This window comes from Salmo salar, chromosome 15 (assembly GCF_965601325.2).
Source record: "Salmo salar chromosome 15, fSalSal1, whole genome shotgun sequence".
Taxonomy (NCBI): Eukaryota; Metazoa; Chordata; class Actinopteri; order Salmoniformes; family Salmonidae; genus Salmo; species Salmo salar.
The window spans coordinates 33,564,339-33,577,783 of NC_138305.1; the positions used below are offsets into that span (position 1 = coordinate 33,564,339).

Below are 13,445 nucleotides of genomic sequence, written 5' to 3' on the forward strand. Positions count from 1 at the left end.
GGTCAAGAGTGTCCCCCCCCTTTGAAGAGGGGGATGACCGCAGCTGCTTTCCAATCTTTGGGAATCTCAGACGACACAAAAGAGAGGTTGAACAGGCTAGTAATAGGGGTTGCAACAATTTCGGCAGATCATTTTAGAAAGAAAGGGTCCAGATTGTCTAGCCCGGCTGATTTGTAGGGGTCCAGATTTTGCAGCTCTTTCAGAACATCAGCTGACTGAATTTGGGAGAAGGAGAAATGGGGAAGGCTTGGGCGAGTTGCTGTGGGGGGTGCAGTGCTGTTGACCGGAGTAGGGGTAGCCAGGTGGAAAGCATGGCCAGCCGTAGAAAAATGCTTATTGAAATTCTCAATTATATTGGATTTATCGGTGGTGACAGAGTTTCCTATCCTCAGTGCAGTGGGCAGCTGGGAGGAGGTGCTCTTATTCTCCAAGGACTTTACAGGGTCCCAGAACTTTTTTGAGTTTGTGTTGCAGGAAGCAAATTTCTGCTTGAAAAGCTAGCCTTGGCTTTTCTAACTGCCTGTGTATATTGGTTTCTAACTTCCCTGAAAAGTTGCATATCACGGGGGCTGTTTGATGCTAATGCAGAACGCCACAGGATGTTTTTGTGTTGGTTAAGGGCAGTCAGGTCTGGAGAGAACCAAGGGCTATATCTGTTCCTGGTTCTAAATTTCTTGAATGGGGCATGCTTATTTAAGATGGTGAGGAAGGAATTACATTTTTTTTTTTAATAAGAAGTTAGAAAAAGTTATAAGAAGCGTATTACCATACCTTTCCCCTTGAGGCAAGTTCAGCCATTGAAATATGGTTGAGATTCTCTCCTCAAATGGGATGTTCCTAAGACAAAGATAGTGCTTTATTTCTTACTTTAGAAAGCATCACTATGGATAGCTTAAACACACTGCTACAATACACTACAGCAAATGCTGGTCACCTCCAAATAACACATTCATACTTTATATCCTACAAAACAAATAGATGGGGTATTCACTATAGGATAATTACCTACTCCTCTTTATTATGACAAACAAACATGGATAAGAAAGACCATTACGCAAGTCTCTTACCTGTCATACGTCTTATAGAAGTCAGGTAATATTCCATTGACTGCCACATCAGAGCCAGGCCAGAAGAATGTGGCTGACTTCAGGTTATTGTCCATGGCAGTGAGCCAAACCTAGAGAGAGAGAGAGAGACAGACAGTGGAGGTGCTCTGATCGTCAAAACAACCACAGACCACTAGAAAGAGCTACCCTAATAGCTAATTCATTCAGGTACACCGGAATAAGCAGTACATTATCATTACATCTAAAGATTTTCCCAATAAACTCATCAAAACTGACCTACATATAGTAGTAGGTTAACCCTATACGCTGTTTGCCTTTCACTCCAGCCACCCGGGTTTGCTTCCTGCTCCCTCCGTTCGCTACATTGGTTGTCAGAAGTGAGATGGTGCCTGTTAGGCCATTGGAGAGGCATGTACACGTGAGGGACACACTCTCCCGATGAAAGGGGGTAATGTAGCAAGCAACATTAACACCTAGAAACCTCATCAAGAGGTTCAGACCTCTTGGTGTAATGGTTAAGGTGTTGGCTTGACAGTCGTTGGACCCAGGTCTGAGTCGCGGTTAGGGGTACCCCCCAAATTGATGTCAGAAGTGGGATGGCAGCCGTGAGGCCACCAGAAAGCCTGGCGGACGTGTGAAGAGGCTTGAAAGAAAGTTGACACACGGGGACGTGCCTTCCCATTTGGAGGGCCTAGTGTAGTGATCCTCAGCTCCTCACTATATGAGCCACATTACAATTCACTCCCAATGGGTTAACCCTAACTCCCTAACAGGCTCGGGAGAGGCGAAGTTCGAATCATGTGTCCTCCAAAACATGACCCGCCAAACCGCGCTCCTTAACACCCGCCTGCTTAACCCGGAAGCCAGCTGCACCAATGTGTTGGAGGAAACACCGTTCAACTGACAAACCGTGTCAGCCTGCAGGCGCCCGGCCCGCCACAAGGAGTCGCTAGAGCACGATGAGCAAAGTAAAGCCCCCCGGCCAAACCCTCCCCTAACCCGGACGACGCTGTGCGACGCCCTATGGGACTCCCGGTCACGGCCGGTTATGAAACAGCCTGGGATCGAACCCGGTCTTCAGTGACTCCTCAAGCTGCGCCACATCGTTCTGTAATGCCATTATGTCTTATCGTTAGGGTTGTTTTAGTAAACATAGTTCTGTAATGCCATTATGTCTCATAGTTGGGGTTGTTTTAGTAAACACAGTTCTGTAATGTCCGTATGTCTCATAGTTAGGGTTGTTTTAGTAAACATAGTTCTGTAATGTCCGTATGTCTCATAGTTAGGGTTGTTTTAGTAAACACAGTTCTGTAATGTCCGTATGTCTCATAGTTAGGGTTGTTTTAGTAAACATAGTTCTGTAATGTCCGTATGTCTCATAGTTATGGTTGTTTTAGTAAACATAGTTCTGTAATGTCATTATGTCTCATAGTTAGGGTTGTTTTAGTAAACACAGTTCTGTAATGTCCTTATGTCTCATAGTTAGGGTTGTTTTAGTAAACATAGTTCAAAGGAATTTCCTCAACATTCATGTTATTATTCCTCATGCATTTTTCCAGCTAAATGTTTCAGGAGGAAATCTTCTCGAAGTGCCATCTGGGACTTGTTCTAACAACAACAGGGACCCTTATGTCTTCAAGCTCCACTCTTCTAACCTGGGTACCAGTCTGTTTGTGTTATCATTCCACTCCTTGCCATTCTTAACATGACACAAGGAGTGGAATGTTAGCCTGAAATTGAGAACCTGTTTTGCTACCAGTCAAGTTACATTTATTCTAACACTTGGGCCACATTATCCTAAAACCAATAAGCTCTAGCAGTAAACTAACATTGAATGAAGGTGCGGTATTTGGACTGTTGTGTATTCCAATGTATCCACTCACTGGTTCTCCTTGGTACCATTTGGCATTGAATTTTTCGGGAACTTTCAGACTGAAGGATGCGTTGCGGGTCACGTCATACATCTTGTTGTCAACGATCCCATGGGACTCTGGATAGAGGCCCTGTGGGAGTAACACACACCAGTGCTTTGACAGCTGCAAGGCTAAGTAAGTGGACATATCATCTGTAACTTTACATCTAAACCACTTCATCACAGAGAGCCACCGGTTAACCCACCGGAGCCACCGGTTAACCCACCGGAGCCACCGGTTAACCCACTGTGTTGAAAGCAGTCTGGAGGCTAAATGGAAGGTGTGGGTTAGTAGATCCAGTAGATCTGAAATCACTGCCCACGGTTGCACACATCCAACACAGTTTCTCCTGAGATGCAGCATGTCCTAGCCATCCAGCATGTCCTAGCCATCCAGCCACAACAGGAGGTCCTTTCTTATCGTTAGTCGTAAATGACAATTTGATGGATAAGGTGATTTAAAGAGTCATCTTTCTTTTAAGTGAATTCCATTTTCAAATAAACAAATAGGCCAGTTGTGTATACAATTCTGCAGAGTTACCGACGCCTGACTGGTTCCATATTAGATCAACTAAGACGAGCATCACACTTACAGTCACAATGGTGTAGTGGTTGGGGAAGGTCTTGGTGGGGTAGACAGGTCTCATATACGAGGTAGAAGTGCCACAGTTGCCTGAAATAGATGGAGATGAAAAATAGTTAAAAGCTGCCAAAGTAAATGGATCATTTCACCATGTGGATAATGGTTTTAAAAGAGGTCAGACTGACGTCTTTTGCGATGGCGCGGACATAAGTGGCCAAATAAACATAATTTCCTGAAACAAGATAATTTCCCTCACGACGTCCTTACTTGATTGTAATCTGACGTCGTTTCAACCAGAAACCAAATTTCAACCAGATTGCTTCTTTACAACGTTTCATGCCAAATGTTGCCCTACGCACCAGAAAACAATGGTGTGCTTACGTAATTTGCTGATGACTGGAAGAAGACTGCCATAGGCCTTTAAATAACCTGCCCGGAAGCCATCCATAGACACCAGGATCAGAGGGGGGTTGGAAAAACTGGGGATACAAACAGAGAATGAGCTGTATTGAGGTTAAAACAGAACTTACATTTTTCCTGGAAAGCATGAATCTAAAACTGTCTGAGTCTGGCACAGTGTGGATGGTACAGTTCCACCGTTACAGTAGTTGTGCTGTGGGTTTATGTGGACGAACACAAAGCAGCCCTTTGACTGTGGGGAACTGACGTGAACTGACTAGATGAGAAGGATACGCAAGATGGATTCAGCCCACACAGAGAGAGGAGGGGAAGGGCAAGAAGAGGTCTGGGGCTGGATGGCTGCATCCAAGATGAGTCAGATGTATATAAGACCTGTTGTTTAAAAATGTTCCCCTTTCCCTGAGAATTTTAAAACTTTCCCCTTCCCCTTTTCAACTGAAATGCAATGCAGGGTAAAGCCAGATTTCAGTTGAACACAACGGTTGCTTTTTCTATCTCCTTCCTTTTACTCCTTCTTCCGCTCGCCCTCTCTTTTCTCCAACATGAGGGATAACAGAGGTAAGTGATGTTATGTTAGAGTTATTTAAAGCTCTCTGTGGTTCAGTAATAGGCGTTTTAAACTGTTATCTGTTCGTCATGACAGAGAGGGCCGTACCAGAGGAGTTTTCAGTGTTTCCTGTAAAGGCTAACAACTCATAAAATAAACCCTAATTTGAAGTTATAGCCAATAGAGATCCCCCCCCTTCCCCCAAAAAAGAAAAACACAAGAATGAGTGATGTCAGTCAGTAAGAAGAAGAAAAAAAACATTCAAAAGAAAAATAACGTTAATTAGTTCAAAGACCTTTGGGAAGGTCTTTCAGACTACAAATGGCTTCAAGACAACCAGCTGTTTACTTTTCCATAGTCTAACAAGTCTGTGGTCCCACCCTTATCGCACAACATGCCACACACACACACATCCAATACACAGCACCATTAGCTAAGTTTCCATATAGACACTGAACATCTTCACTCCAACTTCTCCATCATAAAAGCCAGGAATAACGTATTTGGGTTAATCCTGTTTTAGTCTCACAAGTAGAGCAAATGGCCTCACCTTGTACACAATGCATTTGCGTCATAATGTGCTCTGTTTTTGTCTGTAGTACACACAGATTGTAGTGTGACTAAGTAACAACAGCACACTGTGTGTATACACTATCAAGCAGTTTAAATCAAGGACTGTGTTGTGCTCTCCCTTATAGCACAGTGGGACCTCCAAATTCAACAGTAGATACTATCTTCAGACTGTGATGTATGAAAGTGTTTCTCACAGAGAAAGTCCTGTAGTTGTGGAAAATGACTTACCCAGCAGGACATTGTGGTGTTTGAATGTCCTCACACTCCTCTTCTATCCAAGACTTCGCTCCCACTGGAAAATATTATTATAAATCAACCATACTATCGTCACTAATTTGTGGTGAACTATCAAACACATCGACAATACATCGATCTACTAGACTAAAATCACGTTACACTCAAACCACATCTAATATATAAAAGAAATGTATGAAGTGAACATTGTGCTTGGATCGCTTAGGCTACAGCAAGCCAAGTAATGGTGAATACTAGCTAAAATGACCATGAGTTAAAGCTTTATTAGGGGAGTTAAGAGTGATAAGTATGAAGCCAACTGAATGACTAAAACAGCTCTAAAATTTTGATGAGATACTGTAGTCTAAGCCAGTGTTTCTCAACCTCTAGTTCTCTAGGCACCTCAAGATGGTCAATTCTCTGACACCCATTTATTCAGTTCTAGAAGTGCTAGTGTAAGTGGGTGTCCAAATAGGAAGGCTCTAGCTTGCTGACCCTTAGCTGTTTTTTTCCCTTTTCTCAAAAGAGAATATTGAACCATTAAAGCTGGAAATTCAATGCATTAAATTAGACTAGAACAGGATTTCTATTTTAACAAAGACAATGGCGGGTTTTGTTTCTGTGCTTACAAATGGTCAGTTTTGCACAGCTGCCAAGCACAAGGGCTAAAAGGGCAGTAGACAGAGATGGCTCGTTGTTAACTAAACCGTACCTTTAACATCGCAGCGCTGCTTCAAGGCAAATACGACCACGATGACAGTGATCATCAGCAAGCAGAGCAACAGTACCTATTGGTGAGACGAGATAAAAAATTTAGAAAATTCCCCATGTGTAGGAGTCAAATCAATTCAATTTATTTCTAAAGTCCTTTTATTGCAGCAGTTATCACAAAGTGCTTCACAGTAACCCGGGCCTAAAACTCAGAGGAAGAAACGCAGAAGCAGTGGCAGGAAAAGATCAATACAAGTAAAACATCTAGAAAGGAAAAGAGATACATTTGGCATCTTGTATAGTCCACTATTACCATTTTCAAAGTATTCTGTCGACTCAAACCATGCAGTGCTGGCTTGGATATTTTATTTTCACATTATCTTTCCAGCACGGTTCCAGTACATACAGTGCATTCGGAAAGTATTCAGACCCTTTGACTTTTTCCATATTTTGTTACATTACAGCCTTTTCTAAAACGGATTAAATAGTTTTTTCCCCCCATTAATCTACACACAATACCCCATGGTGACAAAGCAAAAACTGGTTATAATTTTTTGCAAAATTGTGTATAACACACACACACACACACACACACGCGCACACACACAGTTGAAGTCGGAAGTTTACATACACTTAGGTTGGAGTCATTAAAACTCGTTTTTCAACCACTCCACAAATTTCTTAAAATTAAGTAGTGATCCTAACTGACCTAAGACAGGGCATTTTTACTAGGAGTAAATGTCAGGAATTGTGAAAAACTGAGTTTAAATGTATTTAGCAAAGGTGTATGTAAACTTCCGACTTCAACTGTATATATATTGTAATGAAACAAGCAGGGAGCAGGCCTCGAACCCTCAAGCCCGAAGTCCAGCACGCTATCGACTGTGCCGCAAAAGCATGCTCAAGCGGCAGAGTCGATATCCACGCTTATAAACCCAGGGTCGTTACACTACCCCCTCCTTTCAAAGAGCGCGTCCTCGCGCTAGCTTGCGACTCTACGTCTTACAGGAACGCACTCACTGGCCAAGCACACGCACTGTTGTGGATGCAAGATCTGATTACTTCTGACACCAATGTAAAGAAACAGGCAGGGAGCAGGTCTCGAACCCTCAACCTTCTAGCCCGAAGTCCAGGGTGCTATCAACTGTGCCCTAAAAGCATGCTCCAGCGGCAGAGTCGATATCCGCGTTTATAAACCCAGGGTCATACAATGTATATAAAAATATGAAATATCACATTTACATAAGTATTCAGACCCTTTACTCAGTACTTTGTTGAAGCACCTTTGGCAGCGATTACAGCCTCAAGTTTTCTTATGTATGACACTACAAGCTTGGCACACCTGTATTTGGGCAGTTTCTCCCATTCTTCTCTGCAGATCCTCTGTGGTGGAAATTAAATATTAATTACATACTATGCTGTTTTTACTTATGAGAACTGTCTATTGTTATATGTTAGTATTTTATTGATACAGGTTTGTCGTGTGACTTAGTCATAAGTCTGGGCATACAGAGAAGAGCCGTTTGGGGTGAGACTGCAGTATATGACATCCTGTCTTAATCTACAGGAACTTAGATGTGTGGAAACATGCAGGAAGGAACAGTCAATGGTGGCAACGTCAGCTATCTACACAGACAAACGAAACACCTTTTATATACCATGTTCTCCACCCCTGTTTGCACCCATCTGCTAAACTGCCATGTAGACAAAATAGGTTGTACCTTTTCTATAAGAGGAGAGAGACAACTCTGTTCGTTGGGCCTTAACTATGCACTATTGAAGTGCATGGTTAACTGCTCCATTTTTTGCAAATCTTACAATACAATTGTTGTTTGAAAGAATCTGCAGTCTCTCTTTCTATAGAATTTCTCTGACAATTTGGCGATGAGGATGGATCGACTAGAGGATCACTATGGGGCGCAATCGGGCGATGTAGGCTTGTACACAATCGCTCAACCTTAACAAACAAACACACACATCCCCTCTGTGTGTGGTTACAGTAGGCTAACGTATGTCAATGGTTTAAGGAACAGCAGTAACATCAGGCAGGATTTAGGCTACCAACTGCCTAGCCAGTTGTAGCTCAATCTTGGGTGCAATGTTCACGTTCCCGCACTGACTGACTGAGGAGGCTCATTGATTTAACGTTACATTATCCTACATGCTACACTAGCAAAGATATAAATTATATAGGTGTCAGCTATATTAGCCATGACTTACCGTTCTTTGTGCAGCTTCAAATGTCGAACAAAGTTGGAAGTTGTTGCGCATCCGTCTAATTTTCTTCCCTCATGTTTTGCAAGTTGCAATCTGTTTTTTGTTGATACAGCGTAGTCTTTATATCCGATATATTTATATCCGCCAACGTTCCTCTGCACTGCCACGCGCAACTTTTTCTCAGCTGGCACAATTTGATTGGCTGCTGTCCGATTCAAAACAGTAATCTGTTAAATGAAGAGTTGATGCGCTGCACATTTTTTTTAAATAGCATCATTTTTTATATCTGGGCTTGGGGAGGGTATCATGTCAGGTCGAGTCAAAAGGCTCAAGTCCAAGTTAAGTCACGAGTCATATTTGTGACTCGAATCCAAGTCACACTCGCATTAACATCTGCAAACCATGTGTATGTGACATATAAAATTTGATTTGAGACACTTTATTCTATCTTATTCTGAAATAGATGTATAGAATTGACAAAACTGAGGAGGGGGTCACGAGTAATTAAAGTGGATTCCTGGTGTACAGAAGTTGTTTTGTTTATAATTTAAAACTTTTTGTTCACCTGGTAAAGTAACGTTAGACGAAAAGACAGAGGTAGAGTATAGTAGAGATTGTAGAGAGAAACAAGTGTTAGAGTGGAAGAGAAATGTACTGGGTGATGGTGATTGAGAGTGCTTCTGAGTTAAAGGAAACAGATGTAGACTAGTGAAGGTAACAAAGGAAATGTGAAGTTAATTGGATAATAAGAATTTTGAATTGTTTGGTACTGATTAAGATTTATCAAAGTGAAAACTAAAGAATGATTATTTTCTCTCCCTTTGAAATGTTTCCCGAGGATTTTTCCTTGGGAAAGTAGTTCAATTCTGCAGTTTTATAAAGTATAAAGGTATCCGGATTTGTCCGTAAAGGGAGCTCCCAAATAAGTAAGGCCTGGCCATTGGGTTGTTTGTTTTGCCCTACGTTTTACCATGAACACCAGCATGCACACACAACCCACTGGTTAAGAATATTTGTTAGTGGTGTTAATACTGTGTTTGATTTATTGTGTGGGGTCTTTTTTAAATTTGGTTTAACATTTCAAAAATATTTGAAATGATTTCGGAAGAACAGGGAAAGAAAATACTTAATACGGCTGACTGACCTATAACCTCTGTTCTGACTTCCTGGTGAGGCCTGATCACCCTCACTAGAAAGACTGGAGACATTGGGTGAGATTTAAATGGGTTATGTAAACACTAATAATTAGGAAGACATTTATAATTTAGCAATGTCCTGTGTGTGATCCAGAACATGAGAAGGAGAGAGAGAGAGCTGTCCCTGAATGAGGGACACCTGTCTCTAGTTTATTTTACCATTAACTTATAAAGATACAAATATTTCCTTATGGAGTTGTCAAGAGTAGAGGTCGACCGATTATGATTTTTAAACGCTGATACCGATACCGACGATTGGAGGGCCAAAAAAGCCAGTACCGATACCAATTATTGGAGGACCAGAAGAGCCGATACCGATTAATCGGCCGATTTTTCTATATATTTGTATTAATGACAATTACAACAATACTGAATGAACACTTATATTTTAACTTAATATAATACATCAATGAAATTCATTTAGTCTCAAATAAATAATGAAACATGTTCAATTTGGTTTAAATAATGCAAAAACAAAGTGTTGGAGAAGAAAGTAAAAGTGCAATATGTGCCATGTAAAAAAGCTAACGTTTAAGTTCCTTGCTCAGAACATGAGAACATATGAAGCTGGTGGTTCCTTTTAACATGAGTCTTCAATTTGTAAGTCGCTCTGGATAAGAGCGTCTGCTAAAAGACGTAAATGTAATGTAAATGTAATATTCCCAGGTAAGAAGTTTTAGGTTGTAGTTATTATAGGACTCTCTCTCTCATAACCATTTGTATTTCATATACCTTTGACTATTGGATGTTCTAATAGGTACTTTAGTATTGCCCGCCTAATCTCGGGAGTTGATAGGCTTGAAGTCATTAACAGCGCAATGCTTGAAGCATTGCGAAGAGCTGCTGGCAAACGCAGTAAAGTGCTATTTGAATGAATGCTTACGGGCCTGCTGCTGCCTACCACTGCTCAGTCAGACTGCTCTATCAAATCAGACTTATTTATAATACACTACTCAAAAAAATAAAGGGAACACTAAAACAACACATCCTAGATCTGAATGAATGAAATAATTTTATTAAATACTTTTTTCTTTACATAGTTGAATGTGCTGACAACAAAATCACACAAAAATAATCAATGTAATTCCAATTTATCAACCCATGGAGGTCTGGATTTGGAGTCACACTCAAAGTTAAAGTGGAAAAACAGACTACAGGCTGATCCAACTTTGATGTAATGTCCTTAAAACAAGTCAAAATGAGGCTCAGTAGTGTGTGTGGCCTCCACATGCCTGTATGACCTCCCTACAATGCCTGGGCATGCTCCTGATGAGGTGGCGGATGATCTCCTGAGGGATCTCCTCCCAGACCTGGACTAAAGCATCCGCCAACTCCTGGACAGTCTGTGGTGCAACGTGGCGTTGGTGGATGGAGCGAGACATGATGTCCCAGATGTGCTCAATTGGATTCAGGTCTGGGGAACGGGCTGGCCAGTCCATAGCATCAATGCCTTCCTCTTGCAGTAACTGCTGACACACTCCAGCCACATGAGGTCTAGCATTGTCTTGCATTAGGAGGAACCCAGGGCCAACCGCACCAGCATATGGTCTCACAAGGGGTCTGAGGATCTCATCTCGGTACCTAATGGCAGTCAGGCTACCTCTGGCGAGTACATGGAGGGCTGTGCTGCCCCCCAAAGAAATGCCACCCCACACCATGACTGACCCACCGCCAAACCGGTCATGCTGGAGGATGTTGCAGGCAGCAGAACATTCTCCACGGCGTCTCCAGACTCTGTCACGTCTGTCACATGTGCTCAGTGTGAACCTCCTTTCATCTGTGAAGAGCACAGGGTGCCAGTGGCGAATTTGCCAATCTTGGTGTTCTCTGGCAAATGCCAAACGTCCTGCACGGTGTTGGGCTGTAAGCACAACCCCCACCTGTGGACGTCAGGCCCTCATACCACCCTCATGGAGTCTGTTTCTGACCGTTTGAGCAGACACATGCACATTTGTGGCCTGCTGGAGGTCATTTTGCAGGGCTCTGGCAGTGCTCCTCCTGCTCCTCCTTGCACAAAGGCGGAGGTAGCGGTCCTGCTGCTGGGTTGTTGCCCTCCTACGGCCTCCTCCACGTCTCCTGATGTACTGGCCTGTCTCCTGGTAGCGCCTCCATGCTCTGGACACTACGCTGACAGACACAGCAAACCTTCTTGCCACAGCTCGCATTGATGTGCCATCCTGGATGAGCTGCACTACCTGAGCCACTTGTGTGGGTTGTAGACTCCGTCTCATGCTACCACTAGAGTGAAAGCACCGCCAGCATTCAAAAGTGACCAAAACATCAGCCAGGAAGCATAGGAACTGAGAAGTGGTCTGTGGTCATCACCTGCAGAACCACTCCTTTATTGGGGGTGTCTTGCTAATTGCCTATAATTTCCACCTGTTGTCTATTCCATTTGCACAACAGCATGTGAAATTTATTGTCAATCAGTGTTGCTTCCTAAGTTGGACAGTTTGATTTCACAGAAGTGTGATTGACTGGAGTTACATTGTGTTGTTTAAGTGTTCCCTTTATTTTTTTGAGCAGTGTATAATAACACACAGAAATACGAGCCTTAGGTTATTAATATGGTCAAATCTGGAAACGATCATTTCGAAAACAAAACGTTTATTCTTTCAGTGAAATAAGGAACCGTTCCGTATTTTATCTAACGGGTGGCATCCATAAGTCTAAATATTGCTGTTACATTGCACAACCTTCAATGTTATGTCATAATTACGTAACATTCTGGCAAATTAGTTTGCATCGAGCCAGGTGGCCCAAACTATTGTATATACCCTGACTCTGCGTGCAATGAACTCAGCATCACTACTCTGGATGGTTCTGACTTAGAATATGTGGACAACTACAAATACCTAGGTGTCTGGTTAGACTGTAAACTCTCCTTCCAGACTCACATAAAACATCTCCAATCCAAAGTTAAATCTAGAATTGGCTTCCTATTTCGCAACAAAGCATCCTTCACTCATGCTGCCAAACATACCCTCGTAAAACTGACCATCTTACCGATCCTCGACTTTGGCGATGTCATTTACAAAATAGCCTCCAACACCCTACTCAACAAATTGGATGCAGTCTATCACAGTGCCATCCGTTTTGTCACCAAAGCCCCATATACTACCCACCACTGCAACCTGTACGCTTTCGTTGGCTGGCCCTCGCTTCATACTCGTTGCCAAACCCACTGGCTCCAGGTCATCTACAAGACCCTGCTAGGTAACGTCCCGCCTTATCTCTGCACACTGGTCACCATAGCTGCACCCAGCCGTAGCACGCGTTCCAGCAGGTATATCTCTCTGGTCACCCCTAAAGCCAACTCCTCCTTCGGACGCATCTCCTTCCAGTTCTCTGCTGCCAATGACTGGAACGAACTACAAAAATCTTTGAAACTGGAAACACTTATCTCCCTCACTAGCTTTAAGCACCAGCTGTCAGAGCAGCTCACAGATTACTGCCCCTGTACATAGCCCCATCTATAAATAGCCCAAACAACTACCTCTTCCCCTACTGTATTTATTTATTTTGCTCCTTTGCACACTCATCTACTGTCAAATCTACCATTCCAGTGTTTTAATTGCTATATTGTATTTACTTCGCCACCATGGCCTATTTATTGCCTTTACCTCCCTTATCTCACCTCATTTGCTCACATTGTATATAGACTTATTTTTCTACTGTATTATTGACTGTATGTTTGTTTTACTCTATGTGTAACTCTGTGTTGTTATATGTGTCGAACTGCTTTACTTTATCTTGGCCAGGTCGCAGTTGTAAATGAGAACTTGTTCTCAACTTGCCTACCTGGTTAAATAAATAAATAAATAAATAAATAAATAAATAAATAAAGAGAAGTGACAATTTCCCTAGTTTAATATTGCCTGCTAACCTGAATTTCTTTTAACTAAATATGCAGGTTTAAAAAAATATATACTTCTGTGTATTGATTTTAAGAAAGGCATTGATGTTTATGGTTAGGTACATTCGT

The 13,445-nt window shown here is 42.3% G+C and overlaps 1 protein-coding gene across 2 annotated transcripts in view; it reads right to left on the reverse strand.

Annotated features, from left to right (window-relative positions):
* The window catches only part of enpp1 (ectonucleotide pyrophosphatase/phosphodiesterase 1), a 58,389-nt gene that overhangs the window by 21,278 nt on the left and 23,666 nt on the right, over nucleotides 1-13,445 (reverse strand). For both annotated transcript variants that reach the window (XM_014143992.3, XM_045695607.2), the window contains exons 2-8: nucleotides 6,049-6,124; nucleotides 5,331-5,394; nucleotides 3,944-4,041; nucleotides 3,573-3,652; nucleotides 2,951-3,070; nucleotides 1,068-1,177; nucleotides 772-837 (exon numbers count right to left, since the gene is read on the reverse strand). In XM_014143992.3, the coding sequence (XP_013999467.3) occupies nucleotides 772-837; nucleotides 1,068-1,177; nucleotides 2,951-3,070; nucleotides 3,573-3,652; nucleotides 3,944-4,041; nucleotides 5,331-5,394; nucleotides 6,049-6,124 (614 nt within the window). The remainder of the gene's footprint in view (nucleotides 1-771; nucleotides 838-1,067; nucleotides 1,178-2,950; nucleotides 3,071-3,572; nucleotides 3,653-3,943; nucleotides 4,042-5,330; nucleotides 5,395-6,048; nucleotides 6,125-13,445) is intronic.